This window comes from Lutjanus erythropterus, chromosome 20 (genome assembly GCF_056507025.1).
Source record: "Lutjanus erythropterus isolate fLutEry1 chromosome 20, fLutEry1.hap2, whole genome shotgun sequence".
Taxonomy (NCBI): domain Eukaryota; kingdom Metazoa; phylum Chordata; class Actinopteri; order Lutjaniformes; family Lutjanidae; genus Lutjanus; species Lutjanus erythropterus.
The window spans coordinates 2,277,426-2,304,323 of NC_139336.1; the positions used below are offsets into that span (position 1 = coordinate 2,277,426).

At 38.8% G+C, this 26,898-nt stretch overlaps 1 protein-coding gene across 1 annotated transcript; it reads left to right on the forward strand.

Annotated features, from left to right (window-relative positions):
- Window positions 1-1,634: 1,634 nt before the first annotated feature.
- mvb12ba (multivesicular body subunit 12Ba) lies at window positions 1,635-17,982 on the forward strand. The gene is made up of 10 exons (XM_084746041.1): window positions 1,635-1,874; window positions 10,087-10,209; window positions 10,316-10,423; window positions 10,604-10,700; window positions 10,857-10,986; window positions 11,404-11,544; window positions 12,564-12,658; window positions 15,738-15,793; window positions 16,119-16,178; window positions 17,522-17,982. Exons 2-10 carry the CDS (start codon window positions 10,099-10,101, stop codon window positions 17,606-17,608), a joined length of 885 nt encoding a protein of 294 aa, XP_084602167.1. The 5' UTR covers window positions 1,635-1,874; window positions 10,087-10,098; the 3' UTR covers window positions 17,609-17,982.
- The last annotated feature ends 8,916 nt before the right edge of the window (window positions 17,983-26,898 follow it).

Here is a 26,898-nt window from a genome sequence, read left to right on the forward strand (position 1 = left end):
AAACAGGCCAATGAAAACAGGACATTCAAAAAACAAAACGCTGCAGCAGCACAGATTTGAAATAAGGATGCTAATGGTTAATGATTAATCATTAATCGCCTATATGAATTTAATCAATTAAAAATGTATTAATCAATATTCAAGCAGTAGCTCGCCGTAATGTCTGGTGGAGCCATTTGTTGAATAAGGAAACTTAAAATGGCAAAAAAAAAAAAAAAAAAAGAAGAAGAAGAAGAAGAAGAAGAAAGAAAGAAAGAAAGAAAGAAAAAAGAAAAAAGGTTTCAGTTTGAAGAGGTGACTTTTGAAAGTGAGCAGCTGAGCAGCAGTTTGGAGTCATTTAGACAGAAGATTTGGAGAAACAGAAGCTCCTTTGATTCAATAGCTGTTATTTAATTAACAATTACAAAGTAACTAATACTCTGAGTACTTTTGACAGGAATACTTTGTACTTTTACTTCTAAGTATTTTTCTAACATCTGTACTTTTACTGGTAATTTAGTAAAATTGAGTAATGTTTTCATAATGTAACAGTACTCATACTTGAATACAGATTTTCAGCACTCTCACCACCACTGGATGTAGGCTCACTGTGGACAGCAGGCTCACAGCTGCAGACAGTCTATGTCACACACACACACACACACACACACACACATACACACACACACACACACACACACACACACACATATATATATATATATATATATATATATATATATATATAAATATATATATATATGTATGTATATATATATATATATATATACACATGTATATACACAGTATAATATGAGTACAGTATAATATGAATCACTTGGTCATCAGGTCAGAAAATTCTGATCTGAGAAGAAAAATCTAAGAACTAAAGTGAATATAAACACTCAAAAAAGGGAGAAAAAGCGCATAATTAAGCAAGTAACCAAACAATAATCAAGAGGGCAGAAACCCCCAACATTACCACCTTGACTGACAATAGTTCTATCATCAAAATCAATATCAGCAAGTAATATTAGTCAACTGATGTATCTGTCTGACTTTAATGTGTTAGTATGTTTTTTTTTGTTTTTTGTTTTTTTTTTTGGGGGGGGGGGGCAAAAAAATGATAAATAATAATAATAAACTAAAATAATATTTTAGTAACATAACCATACTTGTACATGAGTACAAACATTCAGTATTATTTCCAATGCACCTCTAACGTTTCAGGTTTTATAGGCATATTTGCAGTTACTTTACTTATTACAAGCTAATTGCTGCATGGTGAACCTGGAGTCTTTGGGGTCCCTGCCTTAATTATCAGCATCATCAAGTTCTAGCATTAAAAAATACTTAGAAAAACACTTCATGCTCGATGCTCTTGCGGCCCCACAGTTATATTTTTCTGGAGACTGGAGGCAGTCCTCCACTGACTGACCTAAAATGTATTCATTATATTTAATATTTAATCAGTAGTCTATTTTGTTATTTGTTATTTGTTATTATGTTATTTGTTGAATAAGGAAACTTGAGCTTAAAATTACAAAAAACGGCTCACAAAATGACATGTATGAGCATATATATTAGTGTTTTCATGCTGTGTGGGCCCCGGGGAGGGAGTTGGGGGGGACGGCGCCTCCAGTCGACTCACTGATCACTCCCCCTGCTCCCACTCCCATCCACCAGCTCCACTGATGGCACCCTCCCCAGACCGCTAGCTGCACACCAAAACCACCATGCAAATACATACAAAGCAGCTCATGTTTCGGATTGGTTCGCTATTTCTGGCCAGTTCATAAAGATGCGAGTCTCACCAAAGCTGTGAGAAGGTGTGTGAGAGGACAACAGAAGAAAATACACGACGAGAGATCGGATCGAACTGAAAGCCTCGCTGGGTGAGTGCACTGAGCTGCTTTGCTAGTTAGCTAACATTAGCAGCTAGCTAACATTACTGTGTGTTCAAGCGACACTGTGGTGTGAAAAGCTGCTTTGTCTCAGACAGCGGGACACTACAGAGACTAAGACGTGTATGGGAAGCTTTTAAATGGACTGGTGGACAATGTTAGCCAGGTTAACCAGGAACACCCGAGTCAACGGTCCCGTCTGACAGTGGTGTCGTTTGTCGCAGCTGCTGTTTGGTTACTTGTAGCATGCTAGCCGACTAGCATGTTAGCTATGTCACAGCTATGTACGCTACGTTAAAGCTGACAACCACTAGTCAAACAGACAGACAAACACAAACTGGTTAGTTCAACGACATATTTTTTTTTGACTTGGGTTTATTGTCTAATCGGTTAGTTCGCTCTTTCTGTTGCACCACAGACCCAGAGGTTAATGTTACCTGGTCCAGTATAAGGAGGACCTGCCAAATCCAGTTCATGTGTGGTCGCAGTTATCGATTCTTTTCAGTAGAGCTGCTCACTTGATACAACATGATGTGACATACATCTAAATGTTCAGGTGTTGTTGTGAATTCGGTGTATAGCTAGTTAAAACACAGACCCGTGCTTTTGTTGAAGATATTGTCTTGTTTATGCTTCTATTCGCTCCTTTGTTTTCGAAGGACAGCGGTACTGTAATCGCTTAAATCGGCTGTAAAAGTAGCATAAATCGCTGCCTGAGTAACCTGCTCCTGCTTTAGTCTGTTAAAGCATTTTGAAAACAATATTTTTCAATGTGCTGTATAGGTAAAGTTATTACTGGGGATTCAACTGATGATTATTTTCATCATCTATTAACCTGTATTATTTTCTTGACTTATCGATTAGTTGTTGTTAGTTAGTTGTCCATAAAATTTCAGAAAATTGTGAAAAATGTTTACTACTGTTCCCCAAATCCCAAGATGACGTCCTGAAATGTTTTGATTTGTCCTCAACTTGAATACATTTAGTTAACTGTGAGAGAGAACTAAAGAAAACAGGCCATATTCACATTGAAAAAGTAAAGAATTTGGATATATTTTTATTTAAAATATACTAAAAATGATTAATTGATTATCAAAATAGTCACAATTAATTTAATAGTCAATCTATGATCAAGTAGCCAATTAATCAATGCAGCTGCAGTTATTGTTATTATAATCGTCATCACCATCATCATTTAAAATATGTACAGTGCAAACCAGCCTATAGTTTACACATATATGATCAGTTTCACTAAAATCAAGCACAGTTTCAATGCCTTGTAAATGATATAAAAATTGTTTTCTTTTAACGTGACCTGACATGCAGCTGAGTTCCACTGCATGTTCCACTTGCTGCTCCCAGAGAGGGCAAACAGGTTTTAGGCTAATATAAGAAGTGTACATTAAATGTAATGTATAAACATATAATCTGGCTGGGTGATATTGGCCACATCAATCAGTGATTGGTGATCTATTCATCCCTTCTTCCCACCACCTCCTGTCCTCCCAAGTCTCAGCTAGGAGATATGTGTGAGTGGCAGCTTCACTACTTAAAACTGTGATAAGGTTGAGAAACTGAACTTCAAACTAGTGATGTTTAACTGACTCATTTAATCTCATTTCATCATTTAGTCAACTAATTGCGCATATTTCCTCTACAAACCACAGAGATACGCTTCAAAAGAACTGATAGCTAAACACACAGTCACTTTTAGAAACTTTTGCACACATGAGCTAAGTATCACGACACTTGCTTGTTTGAGGGAGAGAAAAGAGTTTCGTCACAGGTTTGCCACAGTCACTGAGATCTCACAGCAACCTACTAGGAAGTGGCTCAGGCTTGCTTTGGCCCCACTCCAGAGTAGGTCCAGCTCAGGTGTGACTGCATGATAAAAGTCTGAGAGAAATGCAAATCAGTGCCACACAGTTTTACTGGGCATAGCCAAAAGTGCCAGTGGAAAAGCCACTTACATTCACTACATCCAGTAAACAAAACAAACTCACAAAGTGTCAAGATATGAAATGTTCTCACACCTATTTTCCCTATTAAACAGAAAAATACAACCATAAAAGTTTCTCCCCTTTTTTAATGTAAATCTCACCAAAACCGTCTCTGTTCATCTTTTCACTGTCCCCAAACAATCACCAGTTCTGGTTTGGTCAAAGTAAATCCTTCATTCACAGTGTTACATGTTTAAATAGTCTGGCTCTAAAGGCTGTTTACCTCTTCACTCCTCCCCCAGCTCAGAGCACTCGGCTCTGGCTGAGTGGGCATGTGCTGTGCCACTGGATGAGAGCCTTGCAGTGCCTTACATTGGCAAAATAAAATTGTACAAATACTGCCCAAAAAACCTACTGGTGATGGATTTAGCCCATTGCCAATAGGCAATATATTCGTCCAATCATCCAATTGCCCAGCCCTATCTGGTAATGTATCCTCCATATTATGAATAAAAAAGATCTAGTTGGACATGTTTGCATTGTAACACAGAAAAACACTTAGACCAAACAGAATATTTCAATTTTATTTAAATTTACTTATTATAACTTACACTTCATTTTGGCGCTTGGTATATAGAAGCTGTTTAATAGTAGGAGAAGTGATGGACCTTTTGAGTCTGCAGTACAGACTATTTGCTGATTTTACATGGACACTGCAAAACATATCTTTCAGTAATTAGGTTAAAGGTCCTGTGTGTTAACAGTGTTTCCTGAGGATATAGTTGTAGTAGCAGTGGTGGTGAAGCACCAGTGCAGCTAAATTACTTTTTTTTTGGGTGCACTTACAAAGCCTACAGTGCTGGGAGGTTTCTGTGTGTCTGCTGGCACACAAAAATGATGCAGAGCTTTAAGAACCTGGTTAAATAGAGTGATATCAGGTGTGAGACTTCCCCTCTCAGTTTCACTGCTAGATATAGCTCTGTAGCTCTGTAACGCAACACTACCCAGTGTGCCACTTGTACCATGGCACTTCCCCTCAGACTGTGACGCACATCAATTTCCAGTTATAGGATTGAAAGACCATATTACCAAGCCATTAAACATTCAGTATATTTCTCCTAACCTTTATCAGGGGTTCACCCAATGTGTTGCAAGTCCAACAGGCTACTGGGCCTAAGCAGCTGGGAGTTTTAGCATTCCAAGATTGTACATCTTTAGATTCTTTGTAAAACTCCTACAGTTGTTGGTTTTTAAAAATATGTGTTTAATAAATTACATATTTGTAACAACACATTACATAGTGATACTGATACCATTTTTACACCAAAATTAGTGGGTATATGCAGGTTTTTTAAACCCACTAAAAATAGACTATTGTCTGTTTTTTTCCTGATGTATCACTGGATAGTCAAGACTCAGCTCATGTGTGGAGGAGAGCAGAGAGAACATTTTTAAAGTATCAATGTTTAGCTCTAAGTACTTTTGTAGCTTCTAACTGAATTTCTGTGGTTTGAAGTTTAGTTTCTCTGTTGTGTCACTGTTTGTATTTTCAGGTATTTGATTAATTTTAGTGTTTCATCTTTGCTTTCAGCTGATAGTTGTGTTAAGTCACTGCTGATGATTTGGCTGCTTCATTAAAAAAGCTTTTTGATGTTAAAATAACAGGGGACTAGGGCTGAACGATTTATCGTTTTCTGATTGAAATTGCGATTTCAGACAATGCGATCTCGTGATTGCCAAAGCTGCGGTTTTTTGCAGTGCTCCTGAGGGCTGTACTACGAAGCAAGCTCAACACAGCCAGGCTTTCTTTACATGATCTGGATCGACAAAGCCTAAAACCACAATCAGAGATAACAGGTATCACGACGGTGGTTATCAACTCACTTTGTTAATCCAGGCTTTCCTCTTCAGACTCTGTGCGCGCTCACATAAAAGGGGCGTTTGTTGCGTCATTTCACTCTTCTTCCGCATGAAATGAAGCGATCGCGAGCCACTTACTGAAGTCAAAATGATCAAGTTGTTATAATTATGAGTTGTGGAAAGTATACTAAATACATTATGGCAAAAAACAACATTGTTGCTGCAAATAAAGCAGGAGAAGAAGAATGATGTCAGAAAATGACTGATGGACTAAATGTGGTCTTAATGCTGCCGTTTATTCTAACATGAAAACTGCACATTAAAAAATAAAACTCCATACAGTAGATTTAAACATGACGCTGTCAGTCTGACACTGTCCTATGATGACAGAGACGTGGACATCACAGAAGTTTTTGACCAAACCAACGTAAGATGGGTGTAACTGATTTAAGACTGTCTGTGATAAATGATGATGAATTTTCTAATCAGTGATCTGAGCTGCAATATCACGGAGACAAAACAGATAACAGTAAAAAGTATTCAAAGTGTCTGTAGTTGCTTCATCATTATTTTACTGTGTGGATTATATACGATGTAAATTTAAAGTGTTAATATGATCTGGAGCAAACGGGGAAAATGACTCTGCATCACCAAATGACAGCGCGATGCATACAGTTTGTACCGCTGTTTCATTTTTACATGATATGGATTCGTTCAGTGATATAACGAACATACAGCTCAGCAGCTTTTCATTTTTAATGTCTTCCCTCAGTTTAAAAGCTATATCGCTCATAAACAACCTTGTTAGGACAATTATAAGTTAAAGAACGGCGCGTTTTACTGCCGATTTAATCTGAAACTCTTAACATAACCTGCTGTCGACCAGGTTATGAGTTTAGCATAAGTTACCACGGTGATCTAGCAGGTTAAAAGAGAGCCACTTTCGTGACACTGAAAACCCTGGATTTAGACTCAACATAGCTCGCTAACACATTTATCTCGCTTCGTAGTTACACTCCTCTGACGTGCATCACAACCGACAATGCAGCGAACGTCATATGGAACTTAATGAATGGACCAGACCTGTGTGTGTGTGTGTGTGTGTGTGTGTGTGTTTGTTTATTAATTTATTTATTTATACGGATTTAATGTGATGATGTGTGCGAATTGTCTTCAGTATAGTCAGTAGTTTTTCTCTTAACGTTATTTTTCTTTGAAGCCCTCACAAATACCTAGTTTGAATAATTAATAATGATTGTAAATGTTACTATACATTGTGAATATTGCACTGAAGCTTGATTTGAAGAAAAAATTGTGAATCGAATTGAAATCGCAATATCTGCCAGAAAAATCGCAATTAGATCTTTTCCTAAAATCGTTCAGCCCTACAGGGGACTTTTATTGTGAAGAGTTTGTGAGGCGTTCTAATGCTCTTAGCATTGACTTAAAGAAGGACCCTATGAAATCTGTGGGGTTTTTTTGTTCTTTTTTCAAAATTCAGTTCTGTGACTCCAGCTGTGATTATGTTATAACAGAAACTACGGGGCGCTACTTTGATACTGCCATCAGTCTTTCTCGGCACCCCATCAAAAAAGACACCTGGCTGCTGGCCCATGTCAAAAGATACTTGCAACCAGGCCTAACGACTTTGCTGGGGAAAACCCAGCTTGATGCTAATCTATATCCTAAACCCAATAATTGGATTGGTGTAAGCATTATCTGTGAGGTTCAACTTGGGCCAGAAAATCCTTTGTCCTGCTACTTAGTTGTGAGGATGTACTGCTTTTCTTTGTCTTGATAAGAGTAAAAAGCATATTTTGGGGTTTAAAAATGTAACTTTAAGGTTTAGAAAATTGTGTTCACAATTTTCAGACATTATATAGAACTAGAAGAGGTCACTCAGTAAAGTGCATATCTCTGCCAGCTAACCTGAGAAGAATATTCAGATGTAACCCCTTTTTTCTCAGTAACTGTAACAGATAATGTTTTTATTTTGTACATGTAACTAGTTACTCCCCCACACTGCTAGTTGGCAAACCTCACTTTAGCATAGCAGTTTCTGAAGACCTGTGCCCCCTACAAGCCATTAATGTTTCATATAATATTTAACATTAATGTTTCTACATGTTAAAGTGGAGATTAAGTCTGATGTGTCCAATCATCGGTGTGCAGCCTCCTGGGATTGGTTTTGTTCTTAAACCTGAGACCCACCAGCCTTGAGTCAGTCAGCCTTTTCTGCTGAGTTATAATCTCTGTCTTTGCGTCCTGTCTCTGAACAGAGGACTCTGGTAGTCAAGGAGATGCTATGCAGGAGGCCTCTGTTGTCCAGGCAGCTTCTACAGTGTTTGCTGCTCTGTGTAAATCCCACACTTTTTTCTCTTATTAATATGCTGCTGTGTTGCAGTGTACCAAATGGCTGAATAATCCGACTGTCAGTCAAACATGTAAGAATCCAATGCACCAAACAGTTTAGACTCAGTAAATCACATTTACAAGGTCGTCTCTGCATCCGGAAGAGGCTGGAGTGTTGATTTTGTTGTGACCCCTGTGGTTTTGTAATTGCAGCCACTCTGACACACAAACCACTCTTTTTATGTAACACTGCAAAACCTAAATAAACTCAGTTTCAGTCCCAACAAACAAAGTCAGCAAATCCTCACAATTGAGAAGCTGCAACCAGTACTTGATACCAAAGGTTGTGTGTATGTGTGGGTGGTGAAGTATGTTGTATTAGTTTGTGGGGCGTTGTCATGAAGTGCTCTGCTTTTTTTTTAATGTGATGTCATGCAGAGGGAATGCTCACCGGTAAGGGTTTGACGGTTACACAGGATGACTTGAAACTGTGAGAAAGCTGACACTAAGTTAAGCTGTGATTTGCACTGCCCTGTATTTGTTGTAATATTTACATGCGCACAGTGCTGTGGAGAAAAGTCTGGCTGTTCAAGACTAGTAGAAAGACTGTTAACAGCAGACACAACACAGTGAACTGAATGTTACTGGCCTCTTTTTAGTAAAACAAAAGGCTCCAAGGATTTCACTCACTACACCTGCAAGTTATGGTTCATTAACAACCAGTAACACATTGTAGGCTGGTTGTTGATGATCACTGGCTTGAAGATATACTCCCAGGCTGCAATGATAAGTCGATTGAAAGCAAATTAGTTGCCAACTATTTTGATAAAACATGAATTGTTTTAGTCATTTGGTGAGGTTAAATATTTGCTAGTTCCAGCTTCTTAAGTGTGAGGATTTTCTGCAATTTGAAGACACCGGTTTCACTTCACTTTCTTTTTTTTTTTTTTTTTTGACATTTTATAGACTAAATGGTAAAAGTAATCCATAAACTGTGAAAATAATCTGCACATTTGTTGATAATGTAACTTAATAAATAAAACACATTTTAGTGTATTTGCAACACCACATTGTGACTTGAATATGCCAACGGAGCTGTCAGCTCCCCAGCTGTATGTGTCAAATAAACAGTGTTCTTACAGGTGCTGGAAATCCTTGAAAACACTTTTAATCCAATGTTTTCACGGTTTGAAAAGTACTTGAATTTTCGATAAAGTGCTTGAAACTGTAATTGTAATTGCTTAATTTCAAAACAAATTGCTGTCTGACTGAATAGCGTGCTTTTTAGATTTTTAGATTAGACCTTTCAGAGGGCCTAATTTACGTGACACATGACCCATTTGACATGAAACTTTGTCGTCTTTTCCTTTAATTTGTCGCCCTTCTCACAAAACTTAATTTTAGTTGTTAATACACCATAAAAAAAGTTTAGACAAGTCAAAATTTCAAAGCCTGCTGCAATAGATTTTTGAGTTTTGAGTTCAACTGAAACTCTTAATTTTTGGGAAAAAAACAGTATGCTGTAATCTTTAGTGATAATTTACTTGTCTTTTCTGTTTCTAAAACTCAAAGATTATAGTTTATCTTAGAAAAAAAGTATTTAATAAGTATTTTAATTGAAAATATTATAATATTAGCCATTATTGAGCCATTCTTGACTTCACACATTTGAATTTCTCAGGGTTTTTTTCCTTCTATTTTTTACTGTGATCAAATTTAATGTGATAAAGAAGTGAAACTGGGCCTAATCATTTCGAGCATATCTATGTAAGCATACATAAATATGTCATTTAACACAGCTGTAAGGTGCTGCAAAAGCTTGAAAGTGCATCTTGAATGTGCTGGAAAAGTACTTGAATTTGACTTTGGAAAAGATGTAGGAAACCTGACTAAAGGAAACATCCAGGTTTTTTTTTTGTTTTTTTCCCCCCAGATTTTAGCTCACCTTCATTTGTGGTAAACTGACCCAGTAATTGTCTAAACCCCACTCTATTCCTGCATCTTTAGGCCAGTTGCCAAGATGTTAACCTGTCAGGTGCTTTTTGTTGCAGAACTCTGCAAAGATGCCTGAGGTTCGGGAGCTTTCTGAAGCTTTGCCTGAGATGCCCATGGATCCAATCACTGGGGTCGGAGTAGTGGCCTCCAGGAACAGGGCTCCCACTGGATATGATGTGGTGAGTAACTGAACACAAGTTAAAAGAATCATGTAATATCCAAATATTATAATTGTTGTCTCACTTTGATGACTACCTCCTCCCTCCCTTCACTTCCCTGTGTCAGGTCTCCACAACAACAGATGGCCTGGATGCCGATCTGTGGAAAGACGGCCTTTTCAAATCCAAGGTGACCCGCTACCTCTGCTTTACCAGAGTCTTCTCTAAAGAAAATGTAAGTCAAATCACCTCTCCTACCAGCAGTGCATGTTGCAACATTATGTCATATGTAAAGCATCAGAATGTAATTGTTGGTGAATATTTTGAGCTGGTTAGATTCACTCCTCATGCAATTCCAATTTCTTTTTCTGTCATTAATCTGCCTCTCTCCCCTGTTCTCTGTCTTTCTCTACAGAGCCATTTAGGCAACGTTCTTGTGGACATGAAGCTGATCGATATAAAGGACACTCTGCCTGTGGGTTTCATCCCCATCCAGGAGACTGTTGACACTCGTAAGTACTCAGTGGTCAAGTAGAAAGGCTCTGCTAGTGTCACTGTGTGGTAAATGTGTCTTAAACCACAAAAATGAAATCTTTAAATCCCCCAGTATGTCATGTTGGCATTCATAGAACCTCTCTCAGTCTGCCTGTCTCTTGTGTATCCTACAGAGGAGCAGGCCTTCAGGAAAAGGCGACTCTGTATCAAGTTTATTCCACGGGACTCCACAGAGGCAGCCATATGTGACATCCGCATCCTGGGACGCTCCAAACAGGCCCCTCCCCAGTACACCTTTATAGGGTGAGCAGCCTGGGTCACATGGTGGGATGTTAGTTTTGGTTGTAGACTTGACAAATGGTTATCCATACAAAAATCTGTATTTATACACTAGTTTATAATTCAGTGCTTGGACTGACATTATTTGGACTGTAGCTGAAACCAAATTACTGCTGACAGCTGCAGTTTCAACTGAACCTTTACACTTTTTCAAATGAAGAAAGAATTAATGTAATCAGAACAAAAACAATAGGAGTTCCAGCCTCAAGTCCTCAGAGGAAGTATTGATAAGAACAGAAAATGTGGGATGTAACATGGCGCCCCTTTTTAGAGGCTGGAGAACAAGACAAAGTGGACATGCTTTATGTTCAACCTGTAACTGTTCTACATTATCTGATTAAGTCTTTTCTACTTATTAATGTCTATTAACTGGTTTGACAGAGAGCTCAACAACATGGGAATCTGGTATCGCATGGGGACCGTCCCTCGGGCCCAGGACTCCACACACACACCAACCACCAACAACATCCAGAATGTGAACTCCTCCAGCTCAGCCCCAGTCCCTGCAGCTCCTCTGCCCAAGTATGTCCACTCTGATGATGTGTTCACACTCGCTCATACACACCCTGCACTCAGTCACATGGCTGAGACTCTCTGCTCAGTCCTGAATCAAAGAAAGAGGATGTTCACTCTCCTTGAACATCCTTTGGTTGAGGGAAGGGAAACAGATCTATCTTTAGATGACAGTGCAGCAGGAAAAGGTAAAGCTTTCAGCTGGAGAACAAAGAAAAACACTGAAGGTTATCTGCTGTGAGGTTGAATTTATAATCTTTTTGGAACCATCCAATAACTTTAAATAGCTGTTTTAAATTGTGACAATATTTAGCATTTTCTCACGACTCTAGAGCTGAAGTTTGCGTGAGTGACTCCCCTGAGTCCTGAACAATAGACAGTGATACTGTCTGCTCTTTCCTGCTCACTAGGAGGATGATATCACATTTCATATTCAGAGTAGCAGTTTTTATTTTTAGAGGGTTGGTTCAGGATGAGCAGTGTCACAATGACAAACAAAAATACTTTGAAGCACAAAATAACATTAAGCTGTTTTAATTTAAACTAAAGGAACAATGACACACTAACATGAACTAGTGAGGAGAGAAGTTGAAGAAGTTAATGATTTCTTTCACTTTTTCACTTACATAAATACTCTACTGCTACAAAGACTTAACAGTCTACTGTTTACAGAGTGTACCTTTAATGTGTGTCTAGGGGTGTTATTATTATTATTATCATTAGGAGCAGTAGTAGTAGCTACTAACAATACTGCTATACTCTGGACCAGCCTTTCCCAAACTTAAGAAGGCCAAGGCCTGATTTGATTTGAATCAGGCCTTGGCACTACTACTGTTAGTAGTCAGTAGCAGACTTGATAGTAATCCATCAGCTACACCAAGGTATACACACACACACACACACACACACACATCCCACTCTGCTCATGAATTGGTTCAGTTATAGTTGTGTAACAGGACATAGTTGATCTGTGATGATCATCTCAACTGAACTAACCAGATGCTGTATTTTTTTCTTTTTGTCCCAAGGCATATTTCTATGACTCTCCCAGCCAGCTTCAGAGGGAAGAACACCACCAGACCAGACTATGAACACCAGAACTCCAACCTGTATGCTATCTCAGGTCAGTAAAAACCTCTCAACATCCACAAAAACACACACCTTTCTGAAATGTGACAATCAAAGAACTTTAAATGCTTCAGAAGAGCAAAGCCTGAGAGTAGCAGCCTTACAGTTACGAGTCGGAAGTACAGCTTCACTGCCTCACAGAGGTGCTAGTGTAGCTGATTAGATGTTTTTTTTGTTCTTGCACAGATGATTTAATAGACTTGGATATTTATAGTCATAAATTGCTTCATTATCAGAACACAATGAACCAAATGGTTAAAATGACAAGTGTCAGCACTGACAGAACTTTTAATGGCCTTAAAAGTCTTTAAATTTCTCTTGAACATGTGAAGCTCAGTGGAGCTCAGCAGGATTCTATTTAAAGACACAGGTCAACAGAGTGTCTCTGTTTCTCACCACTCATCCCCTTTTGCTCTTTGTTTCCTGCACTTCTGTCTTTGGGAGAACTTCTTTGAGTTTAAGAGCTTCAGTGAGGACATTTTTATAAAGTGAGCTCATTGTGGTCAGTGCTCATGTCTTCAGAGGGCTGTTAGGGGTAACGATTTTGTTAATATTAGATTCCAGTTAGGGGAAAATTGATGACTGATTTTAAGTTAATGACAGAAGTCTGAGGTCATTGGTGTGTATGTGTATATGGATTCTTGGTCTTCAGGGAACATTTCCAAATCGATTTGGATTGTCCAATTTAAAGAGAAATATGTTCCTGTACAACTTAAAGGTCTTGTCATGACTGTTGGGGATATATTTTCATGGTGGTGCAAACAACCAACACAAGCACTGTTCACCCAAATGAGGCAGTGCAAAAGGAGTTGTTGATATTTTGTTGGAAGATAAGTCTTATATTAGATGGCGCGCTGAGAACCACATCTGCTTTTGAAGTCACTCCACTACCAATTTGGTGATTAAATAAATAGCAATAAAGTAATAATGGTAAAAATGTAACTAAACAATTTAAATCAGCATTTTGCAAATTTTAGCAAATTGTTCTAGTAGACTCAAAGTCCTTAAAGTCTTAGACACTAGTCTTAGTTACTATTTAAATTTCCAAACAGCAAAGGTCAGCTGATCACCTACCGTGGCTTTCACAATACATGTCATTGACGAGCTGATACAGAGACTCTCTCACCATCCATTCACCAACAAACCTCTGGAACGTTTAAGGTCTGCAGCATGCACTGTGGGCCTTGTGAAAAAACAAGGTAGGTCACTATGTGGGGATAGGAAATAGAAGCTCAAATTGTCGGGTTTCTGTTCCAAGATGAAAGAGCCAGCACATATGGATCTTAACCTGAGTGACCTGGGGCCTTGTTACAAAAAAATCCTAAGCGTTTGTCCTGTCTTAAGTTTCCAAAATAGGAAAAATCCTCTTGTTCTATTACAGAAGCAGCTCCTAAACTCATGGTTGTGTCCTTTCCTGTCTCAGACCTCATGTCTTGTCTGAACTTAAGAAATCCTAACCAGAGCTGATTCTTCAGACAGTCAGGCCTGTATCTGAGTTTAAAATGTTCAGACGACTGCCTGTATCCATGACAACAGCTGTCTCACTTCACTTGTCACTTAACATCTTGTGAATGGGCAAGAAAAGACGGCGTTCATTATCTTTGATGAGTCAGAGGAACTAATTGTGTCTTGAAGGAGAGGAAACACCACCTCTCAGGGAAGTTTTTTTTGCAATTATAGACCCATGAGAAGGATTTGAATGGACAGAGCATGTTGATCAAATTCAAAATTAATCATCTTGGCAGTTGATATACACCCATCTATATGTGGTCCGGGATCTTTAATGCATCATCATCGGGCATCATAGTGGCCTTTCAGTCATAGTATTATGTATTCATGTTGTTCCCCATCTTCACTGTCTTTTCCATTCAGACCTAACAACAGCAGTGCTACTATTTCTCACAGTTATTTTGAATTTAAGACAGGGTCTGTGCCATCCTAATTTCGGATTCCTAACTTAAGTAATGCTTCAATTTAGGATGCTTCTGTGCAAGTTAAATTCTGATCCTAAGATAAGATGGGATGTTTTCCTAAATGTAGTTAGGAAATAGATTTCTTCAATACCAAAAATCCTAAATGTTATCCTAAACTGAGATAAGAGAGGATTTCAGACTTTGGATGTTTCTTTAATGAGGCCCCAAGTCCGTCTCTGTAAGTTTTAGCAGCTTCCAGTTCAGTTTTCCTGAACTTTTTCCTGGTTTAGACATCCTGAAGTCAGCTTAAGTTAAATATTCAGCATGTAATCTATTCATTATCTCCAACATGGCCATGCATCCTGTTTATCTGTGACCAATCTGTGACGTAGTGGATTGCAGCTATCTGAAAGAGCAGCGGGACACGTATGTTAAATTAAATCTGGAGCAACAGCAGACTGACTCATTTGCTCTGTTTACCTCGATTAAAGGACCCGCAAATTGCACCAGGGTGCCAGAGGAAATCACACACACCTGTACACACATCACACTGGTTGATGAGAACTCACAGTACACAGACAGTTACTGTGGGATACTGGGGCTCATTAATTCTGTTCATTATTGCCTTGGTATAAGTGATGTTTCATGTTTTATTCTTGAGATGCATTACAGTGCAAATTGTGCTGCTGTTATATGACATCACAATGTGAAACAGCAGAATTGTGTCTGAGACTGCGTCAGAGTGTTGTCATCATGTAAATGGCTTCATCTGCATTTTTGTATTATTTATTTCTATCTGCACTGTACTAATTAACAGTCACACACTCACACCACCTGCCTCTGGCTGCAGATTTGTGGTACCGTCTTATCATACTGCAGCCCTCTGCTACATCCAGACAACAAAATGATCTTTGCTAAATCTTGTCAAATTGTGTTGTCATACTTCACTGTGATTGGCTCAGATGAGACCAGTGATGTGAGTGGCTGATTTATTTAAATACACATCATGTGATCTATATCCCACTTCACACAGTGGAAGTGTAGTACCCATCTGCTCCATTCATTGTGCTAGTGTTATAAAAATTGTTCCTCTTTTTTTTCTGTGTGAGTTTTTCTGGGTTTTTATGCCGCCACTGTAAAAGACCCCTCTGTCTCTTTCAGCAATGGATGGAGTGCCTTTCATGATCTCTGAGAAGTTTGCCTGTGCCTCCTCCGATGTAAGTTGCCTGAGTTGTGACTCAAGACCTCTGATGGCAGATTGACTTGATTCTGGCTCACAGGTTTTGTGGGTCTTGTGCTTTTAATACCTCTGCTCAAGCACTGCAGTTATGTTTAATAAAACCAGTGTTAAAAAAGAATGTTTAACCTGTAATTCAGTCCTCGTGTGTGACTGGTCGATATTCTGTAAAACAGCTTTGAAAGATGTATAGCATTAACAGGTTGAAAGAAAAGACGTGCAGAAGTAACACAGGAGTTGTTGAAATTTAACTTGCTTATTTACATTATTGCAACTAATTAACTATCACTCCTCTCCATGTTCAGCTGCAGCAGGTGGACCTGATGGGCATTACAATCAAGTCATTGGCTGAGATTGAGAAAGAGGTGAGTAAACTCATCAATTAGAGTTCCTAGAGTTCTGCTAAATTATGATAACATGGTGCTCACCAAAGTAATAGCTGAAATATGGGTACATGGTGACAAAATGGAGGGATGTACAAATGCAAGCAGTTAGATGACACGTTGTTAGCAAACCAGCAGTTAATCCAACCTTTATTTTGAGGTCAAACTAAAAATGAGCACCTGAAATGTTGATAACACCTACTGTATTGTAGCAATATTGCTATAAAGAACCAAGTTTTAATAAGTAGGAATTATCCTGAATTAGACTCTCTCAATAGAGAGTGAGGACAGTCTCTCACTGTTTGTTGTTAAAACTGGGTGGAAACATAAAAAAAACATTAAAAAACATAAAAAAAAAAAATCTGCACTGCAGAACCAGCCTAAAGGCTTGAGGGGAGCCCTTCACATTGTGGTGGACATGCAGAACAAGTCGTATGAGTTCCACTGAGGAGAATGGGGGGTGAGCGTTGATTCTGGTAAGGCGTGTCCTTGGGTGTAGGTTTGTTAGCAGCCACTTGTGCCACTATTCAAACAACTATTTTGCATTTTGAAATCCCCAGATATTCAGTAGACGTCTGATCATCACGAGACAAATACTTTATCTGCTGTAGTTTAACTTGAAGAAGGTGTTGAAAGTGGTGGCTGTTTAAATGAGAAACATTTCCAACAGCAGTTAAATACATGATGTTATCTAGTGAAAAGATGGTGCTGGAGACAGCAGTGTCTCAAGCTCCTTCTGAACTTGGTTTGCCTTTCTTACAATGTACAAATGCTATCACACAATATGATAGGAGAACAACACTTTTTCACAACAATCAGCAAGCAATAAGAAATACCCATGTCTGGGATTGTGTGTTGCTGTACCTGGAAAACTGAGGCGACAAAGGAAGCAAGGGTCACACGCCAATATTATGGGTACATCCGAAGTCTCTTCGTAATAACCACATTTTCCTCATTTGCATCTACTCCTTGCATCTTAGTCCTTACCACTAAAGGTGCATGGAGAGACACAAGGAAACAGAGAGGAAACAAGGACATGTGTTTTTAGGGAAATGAGATGTCCTTTCCTGTGAAGCGTCATGGAAAGCGTCATCCACTTCTGATGACAGCACAGCTGATAACAGCTTGATCAGCTGTTGGTCTGCTTCAACCACTGCACTGACACACTGTGTCCACCAGAGGCCAGTGTGGCCCTTAGTTTGAACTGTATCACTGTTATTCACAATGTTTTGCAGAAGATTTGATGAATTTGGTGTAGATTAAGATGATATCTGTCAGACCATATTACACAGTAATAATTGTTTACACCCCCCTCCCCCCCCCAGTATGATTACAGTTTCCGCACAGAGCACAGTGCAGCAGCTCGCCTCCCTCCCAGTCCAACGCGGACCTCGCTGAGCTCCGAGGCCTGAGGATCCCCTCCTGAACCCTCAATGATAACACTCTCCTATAATGGATGGCAGCAGGAGAGACCTGTACACAACTACTGAGGATGCTCACAACAAACCGTCCCAAACATCCGTACTGAGAAGAAAAAAGCAAAAAAGATTCCTTGGGTCTTGACTGAAACCACTACATACAGCATTAGTGAACTGGCTTCTGAGAGTGAACTGTCCCACTGTGAGACAAAACTTTCCTACTCAAGGAGGTGGAAAATCATATGATTTTAAAATACATTTCTGTTCCCAAACAGTCGTGAGTGTTGTTCCCTGTGATACTAATAACCACTCCCCATCTGAAGGACTTATTTCAGACAAGATAAAGGATTTAAAGGAGACTTTAACCTGTTGGGCCTTTTCTCTTTCATATGGAACGAGAGACTGAGCAGCCATCATATTCGCCTTCCTCGTTCATGACACACCTGCTGCTCTGTCACTGGCCTAAATCAAGAAATCAGGAAGGCACATCCTCATGTGGGAGTACAAAAGGAAAAGGTCATGGGATTTAGTTTTCAAGCATATACAGCTCTTCTTAATGGAGAATAATCCTAATTGTTCTCTAGATGTTACTGTAATATACTGGTGTGACTGTGAGTGCACTTTGTGTTTGGGAATTTCAGTGTGCTTCCTGTGTGCCACAGATCTTCTGTTAACCACTCCTTCACTGTCTGTGTGTGAGCCAGCAGCTTCACTTACATATATGACCACTGTTACTGTTAAAGGTTTGTTACTGTGGGACTACACATACCACTATTCTTATGGTTTCTGTCAACCATATTGTCATAGCTTCATATTGTCTGCCTGTCTAATGTTTTTTTAGGGCTGGGTATAATTTCTCCATGTTAGTGATGATACACCGTCTGAGTGTTGGAAACAATTCTTGTTCACTACCTTACTTAGTATAACTATATAATAATTTTACTAAAAATCAAAATCATAACAAGAGCATCACCTGTTTTAGCTTATATACTATACCTTTCCTTCACATGCTCAAATAGTGCATTAAAGTTTATAAATGCAGTACAGTACATTGGTCCAGTGACCTTCCCCTGTCTAAACCAAATGCCTTTCAGTCAGTTTTCACTGCTTTATTACACCAGCCAAGGCTGTTCTGGTTGGGTGTGAAGGCAGTGCTTGTGATTCCACCAGAAGCGGCTCTCCACTCTGATTTGGAGAATACAAGCCAAATATATTTTTGACAGAAGTTGCATGAAGCTGCACAGAGCAGATCAAGCTGGGCAAGAAGTCAGACAGAGGAACAGAATAGAGAATCTGGTCAGTTTCTGGTCAGTTGACAAAAATGAACCAATTTAACTGTGTAGCTTATTTAACCCTGGTAAAAGCACAGAATGTTGTCATACCCTGGTGGGGTATGAAGCTGTGTGGAGGATGACTCAAAACATTACTACAGATACATCATCCCCATTGTAATCAAGGTGTTAGTCCATTGCATAGTCTTGCATAGCTAGACCTCTCTGCGCTGGAGAAAGATCTGGCTCCACACATACACATTCTGCTATAAGGCCCTGTCTTGTTTGCATTTCTTTAAACCAAACACAAAGGTCTTGGGCAGTGCTAAGCTCAGGATGCAGCAACAGTGATGCTCCGAAATAGTGTTGATAGGGAGCTTGTTTTGGTGGAACACTTGCATGTTGGGAGGCAAGCTCTGGCATTAAAACAACTGCATCACTGACTGCAGGTGTTAGCTTGTTTACGTTTGTACCATTAGTGTCCCAGGTGCTAATTTATTGTTTTCAGCATGTAGGCTGCAGCTTGGATGTCTTTTGTTGTTTCCTGGGGACTTTGAAAGCTTAGCTGCAGACACTGCAACACCGCTTGGAGCAAATGACCATTGTCACGACTTAGGCCAGCAGTGTGGATCCGGTGAGTCAGACTAGAACTTTTCAGTTTTTCTCCACACATCTGTGTACATTAGCAGTGTAAAGCCTGGATTGTAGTCCCAAACAGATGCATACACAGACACCTGCGGACACCTGGGATGTGTAATAGTTCTGTTTATACTCTTTTGTCCATGTGAGGATGTGTTCCATCAAATGCGCAGTACATTTGTAGTGGCAGTCGCAACAAACTGGGGAGCACATACACCCTCTGATGACAAAATTTACATCATGCAGACTCTCGGGCACTCGCGGACACAACATATAATACTGGCTTAACTCAGGCTGAACTACAAACCAACCAATGTTCGTTTCTACAAATACACTTTACAAATGACAACCTCAAAAGAAAGTTACATATGTAACTATGGTTCTAAGAATTCTGGATGAATTCTATTCTGTTAGTCTGGCTTCTGTAACTCACTACAATCCAAGGTTTAATGTTTACTGTCCACTACAGACCTCGATATTAGAAGTAGAAAGCTTCATGCAATTAAAAAAAAAACTTGAATGGTTAATTTGTTAGCACTCCAACACAACTTAAGTCCTGCTAAGATCATCTTGAGCTCATGGGAATTTTTGTTCAGAAAAACAATGTTAGATTGTGGATTTGATTGTGTTTCTTTTATTCCATCCTCATCTTGACACAAAGATTTGACCACACAGCAGACTCTTTGATGCCAACCTTTGGTACTTGACTAATTTCTATTGGTACCTAAAAAAGTCTTCAGGTTTGATACCCTGCTCTAGTTTCTTTACATCACCAGAACCATCTTCTCTCTTCTTTTTTGTTGCTCTTCTAAGCACAATGCTTACAAGCAGAAGTATGTTGCAGTTTTAAGTGTCTCAAATTGTTGTCTGTTATCATCATCATACATGGACAAAGGCGAAGTTGTCAAGCAGAAGTGCTCTGTTTTTTTTATTTGACTCTGTTGGTTACATGTGAACGAGCTTTGTGCCTACAGTGCGTATTTATCCTCTGTAACAATGGTCAGTCTTTAATGCAGCTTGTTTTGCCTCCAGCCTTTTAAACAGTTTCTTTTAGCTTGAGTCTGTTTTCATAGTGTAATAAATATTTTATTTTTTACTCATTTGACATTTGAAGACCACTATCAACTGAGAACCACTAGAGTTTAGTTCTGATGAGACTGATGGGACTTAGACACCAGGAAGGGGTCAGTCCTGGCTCTGAGAACGTTTGTGACTTTTGACCACAGTTGGCGTTTCCCTGAAGCTTTAAGGTTCTGGCATTGAACCAGTTTAGTCAGGCAACAAAAACTTCTTTAACAATAAAAATGTCACAAATTACTTGAGAGGCGGTTCAGGAACCAGCTGCAACGCTGGCTTCTCATTGGTGGAAAAGTCCTGTGACAAAAAATGTCGAAATTCACCTTTAAGGGATCATATCAGGATATTGGACCCTCGGTACTTTAGTCAACTTTCTCCTTTGTTGTAAAAGTGACATATCTTAAACTAGCAAAATACTAGTTAACTAGCTGGTTAATGATTGATTTATGTTAGCTAGTTAGCCAGTGTTAGCTAATGTTAGCAAAATGCTTTTACAAGTCCCCCACCATCATCTTTTAACCAACTTCAAAATGTGTTTTTCTTTTCAACATAGACAAGCCGAGCACATAGCATGTTTAGGTACAGAAAATGGAAAGGAGAAAGGAGAGCCCAAGTACTAAACTAGCACAGTTGTTATTGGAGCACAGAGCAAAATGGGGCGGGACTCATGAAGGGTCAATCGTGGACTAGTATTATCTCTAATCGCAGTTATTAATTGCTGCATGCTAATCTTAAATTTCATCTATCAATTACTGGAATTTTCACACAGATAACAATAAAGATAATGGTATATTTCGACATGATATGAAAAACATACTCATAGACATCTCAAATTTTGTGCAGGGCCTTATTTCTTCTGTTGTCTAAATATATTTTGTCATTTTTTTTCCAGATCTGTTTTAATTTGCTGAAAAGAACTTTTTTTGATCAGTTGAGTATAATAAATTACACTGACTTTCATTAAGACTTCACTCCAATGTTCACTCCGGCAAGACGTTTCTGTGCGATCTTTCCCTTATGTTAATACAGTATTGATTTGAAAAGCACGAAGGATTTTGGTGAAGAACATTGATCCTGTTTGATTTAGATTTTTTTTCACTCCATTTGTTTAATAAGAAAATAATGTTTTTTGTTTTTTTTTCCTGCAAGTGTCTCTCCAATGTTATCAAGTCATAAATGCATGGATTAACTCCTTTTATTTTCTGTTTTTGTTTGTCTAATTTATTAGTCATTTCAGTATTGTGTTGTCCAAAAGACTCTGTTGTTTTCAGAAATGTAAAATTGTCATTTGCACTGCTGACATGTTTGCGAGGGAGAGAAGATGATTGGCTCATGTCCATGTGAAGCTCTGTGTATTTGAGCTGAGTGTATCGTTCTGCTCTGTGATAAGCTACACATGTATCATTTCTTAGCTGTGGTGTTTACTTGCACCCAGTTTTGCTGAAACATTTAATAGCTAACTAATATGGTGTCTGCATTAACAACAAATAACAATCCTGCTTTGATCTGTCTGTTAGTTTGCATGCATGGTGACATGAGACGTCAGAGGTTTCAATAGGACAGTTATTTTTGTAGTTTGTTATTGATCAGAAGTCACAGATTTTGTCTCATAAATAGATTTTATTCACTAAAGAATGAACAAAATGGCATCAGTTGAATTTGTATTATAAGGACGTTTTATTAAACTATGAAGAACTGAAGACCTCGACTCAGAGTTGCAGTTTATTTTGGTAAGCATGGTGATGTCAGAGTGTAACAAATCTGTATAAAGTCCTAAATTTTAAAATGTGTTTTTTGATAATAATCTATTAATATGGTTCTTAAACAAGTACCAACCTCTCAGGCTGAAAAATGACACTGAAGTGCTAAAAACTGCAGTTCCTCAAATGGCCACTTGAGGCTCACCTCAAAAGTGAGTAAGTCCCCACAGAGCACCATTTTGAAATGTCCAACTTGGCCTAAAGGTGTTTATAGTCTTTATAGTTAATTTCCCCCATTCATGACAAATGTACATGGTGGAATTTTATGTAAATGACCTGTTTAAATGATTAAGTCTTGTCATTATGTATAATTAAGGGAGTGGCCAATTTGAATTTGCCATCACAGATGGTTAGCAGCATTCAACCTATCTCAGCTGCACCCGCCTTCCCCCTTGGCCCATTTTGGAATTTGATGGGACTTTCCTTTTCACCTGAGAACAGTCTGTTTCTCCAGGGATATAACATGTATGTCTCAGTTAGTGCAGCTCACAGAGTTATTATTGTGAGTCGCAGTGTACCTTTTATGTCTTCCTGATCAGACACAGGCAGTGCAGCTGTGTGTCCACAGTACTGACTGAATGTGGAGAGGCGGTGCTCAGTGATCAGTGCAGCTGAAACAGAGAAATTAAACATTATTTCCTAATTGTTTCACAGCAGTTAAGCTCTACACGAATAAATACCCCTGCTCACTGCTCACTGCAGCAACAACTGATTCACCTGATAGGAAGTTACAACAGCTTCACCACTTCCTCCACAATACATTTCTATGCAAACATATTTCCTCATATAAAGAAAAGTGGGCGTGGCCGATTGAAGACAGCAGGCGTGAGCCTGTCGATTTAGAATGATTCTAATTCACTAACATACAAACAGTAGTAAGAACAAACTCGGAGAGAACTTAATTTGTATGCACAGTAAGAACATTTCTATGCACATGCTAGTGAATGAAAGCCATTGCTATCTGTAACAAGTAAGGGTGTTTTGTTTTAAAATTTGAGAGCTTTAACACAAAAATTCAGTGAGACAAAAAGTGTTACAACTGTCCCTGATCTCCCCTATTTAATTTTAGTTGAGTCTTAACTGAACTTAATTATTAGTATTTTAATGTCAGCAAATTTGACATCAAGACCACGTGAATTTTTATTGAGACAAAAAGTAATAATATAACAGTGGCAATGTCTATGAGGTCAGTAAGATTTTCTTGACCTTCTGTGTAATTTCTATTAAAAAAAACTTTTTAAAAGAAAATACTTTTAGGAAAAGTCAGGTACCAGCAGCACTGTATTTTTTAATTCAAGTTTATCTTTTTTCCTCATGCTTTTCTGAACACATTCAATCTCCCGAGGGGATAAACATTTATGATTTTACACACTTGTGACTCTTCCTCACATGCCACAATAAGGACAAATTACAGGAGTGGACTAACAAATCAGAACTTAGAATAACAAATACATTTACTTGATCCAAGACTTGTGGTGTGAAAATCGCTGTGTTTAAGGGCCTGCAGTAAGTTTGTGTCTCATTTAAACTTCAAAGCCTGGTTGACAGTGAGCCTCAGACAGTATAATCCTCTCAGTGTGGTTGTCTTGAACACATGTTGAAGGTTCTGAAGGCAAACTGTTGGTGGTTCATTTGTCCTGCAGTGTTTCATCTCTGTGTGTTAATCTGTATGGTTTAGTCACAAACACAAGTCAATTAGCTCCCCAACAAACGTCACTGCCGCCAGGAGCTTTACAGGGTGGAGACATCTGGAGCTGCATCACTACACCACAGAGGGCAGAAGTGGAAAAACTCAGTGTGTTTGACTTTACTTTATCATATGTTGTGCACACAAGTAAGCAGTGTTCTTGTTCTACATCCCAGCTGTTCCGGTCAATGTGAGTACTTTTCATAAATATGCAAATAATATATTAATAATATTACTTAATAATAATAATAATAACAATAATACTTTCCATCAAGCAGTCCCTCCAGGATTTCACAAGCTTTCTTTGGGATTGTTGCATCATAAAATACCTGCAAATGCAACCAAGCAAACTGATAAACCTAACAATGAACATAAAATACAGAGAGCTGCAACGATTTATCGTTGTTATTCCACAATTAAATTCTAATTATCTGCATCTATTTGGATAATCAATTAATCATTTTTAGTCATTTTTTAATTCAAAAAAAAAAATCTCTGATTTCAGCTTCTTCTTTAGTCCTTTTGTCCACATTTGAGGACATCATCTTGGACTTTGGGAAACAGATTGATGTTTTTCACTATTTTATGACATTTGATGGACTAAATATCTAGTAGATTCATTGAGACAGTGGTTGACAGTGCATCCCTCAGGTGCAACAGTCCAATCCAGAATACTGTGGAGCAGGTCTATCTGTGTGGACACAACAGTCTCTGCTTTAATGTTGCTTGTCCAGCCTGAGTCCCATTTCAGCCGTTTCATTCTCCTGACCAGTCATTATCCCACAGCAGCTATAACATGGTTCTTGTCTCAACTCACCTCTGCTCCTCCTGGGGTGTCTGCAGCGCTGTGTCCAGCTGATCTGACTGCATGTCCAAAAGATGGCAACTGCATTATTGATCATCTGAGAGTCCACTGCTCCTTAATCCAAACCCCATGTGTCATTTCCCAATGTATGTAAGTGTATTTCTGTCACTGGTGATGCGTGTTACAGCACTAAAGCCAAAAAATGACAGATTGACGGAGAAAAGTAGCACAGCTTGAAGGAGCCACTGGCCACTGCATCTACAGGTGCAGCCGTTGCCATGGCAATATGATTTAAAAAAAATGTTATATATATATTTGTTGAACACTGTTTAACAAACTTGTGTTTTCAACCACAGAGAAACAAAGATACTTAAAACTGGATGATGTTTCAGAGCTCTGAGTAACTCAAATTAGCTCCTCTTACTTCCCCGTTATTTGAACTATGCCTTTAATGCTGTTTATCCATCTAGATTTGGTGTGAGTTACAGAGTTTTGGAGATATCAACTAGCAATGTCTGCCTTATCTCCAGTATTACGGGACTAGATGACACTGTGATGCTCAAAGCACCAAAAAATGATTTGGAAAAACACCAACAGCAGTGTCTCTTTCCAGAAATCACAGTCTGGTTCATGTGTATATTAATTGGTGCTGGTGCATATTTGGCTTGTACTTGTGTTGTTACACCTTTATACTGCTACTGCATCTTTAAGTAAAAAAAAATGATAAATATTATTTCAGAGGGAGGCTGCATCAACAAATGTATTATTTTTAATGTGTTAAATGTGATACTAACATGACTTAATGGTTGTATCTTGTTCTGCTGCACCAGTTTCATTCTGTGTCAGTATTTGAGATCAACTAGCTATGTTTTAAAAATTAACTTAACAACCCTGCTGTATTTGTGCGACTTGTATGTTAATTGTATCATTTATCATCTGTCTGTCAGGGGAGCAACACTCACACACACACACACACACACACATTGTCTCTCAGCCCTCCTCACAGTCACACACACACACACAGAGTCCACTTCTACCGACAGCACTTGAATGAGTGTGAATGAGACGGACTGTCATTATGTGTAATTAACATGTCAGCAGGTACTGTAAGATGAATGCTTGTACTGGGCTGCTGATGGTACTTATCTGATGATTAATGGAACACTGACTGTTTGCACATAAATGCAGAGGCAGACTGGCCTGAGGGCAGCACACACAGACTGAGGAGTGATGACAACTGATACACAGGAGCTGTCTTTAGTGCAGTCCTGAGTCAGGCTTTCACTGGGAGCAGAGGTTATTTACATGCTCAAAGAGGTGGGAAGTAACTAAGTACAAATACTTACTACAATACTGTACTGTAGATCTATCAGATATCTGTTCTTAAGTATTTCTTTTTCTGACTTTTTACTTTACTAACCCTAACCCTAACCCTAACCCCCCTGTCTACATTCGAACACAAATATCTGTACTTTATACTCCTTACAGTTTCAAAACTGGCTCATTACTTTAGTTTTAATGCATTTGAAGGGAATAGGGATGTAAACATGAACTGTGTCCTCCTCGTTTGAGCTGTAACTTGTCTTCCATGAGTAGATGTGCGCTTCCTTCTGCACAGTGATACAGTTGGGGTCGTAGTTTAGTACAGAGAAAATACACTGCCTGGCCAAAAAAAAAGTCACACATTCTAATATTTCCTTGGAGCGCCTTTAGCTTTGATTTCACCATGCATTCTTCATGGCATCATTTCGGTAAGCTTATGCAATGTCACAACATTTATTTCTGTCCAGAGCTGCATTAATTTTTCACCCAGATCTTGTATTGATGATAGGAGAGTTGGACCACTGTGTAAAGTCTTCTCCAGCACAGACAACATACTGTATCATAACATGTGACTTGAGATTATTTAATAAAAAACATTCATATTCTATATTAAAACCTGACTCGTCTTGTTGCACGTAACTGCCCACAATGCTGTGTGTTGTTACCACCACTCCTTAAAGACTGTCGCCTAATTTTCCACAACCTTCCCAACCGCTCAGATA

What these genes read in the sequence shown, in the direction of transcription:
- mvb12ba (XM_084746041.1), top strand. Translation starts at nt 10,099, where the DNA reads ATGCCTGAGGTTCGGGAGCTTTCTGAAGCTTTGCCTGAGATGCCCATG. An exon ending in CAACCTGTATGCTATCTCAG is followed by an intron (nt 12,659 to 15,737) that starts GTCAGTAAAAAC and finishes TGTCTCTTTCAG; the next exon opens with CAATGGATGGAGTGCCTTTC. An exon ending in TTGCCTGTGCCTCCTCCGAT is followed by an intron (nt 15,794 to 16,118) that starts GTAAGTTGCCTG and finishes CTCCATGTTCAG; the next exon opens with CTGCAGCAGGTGGACCTGAT.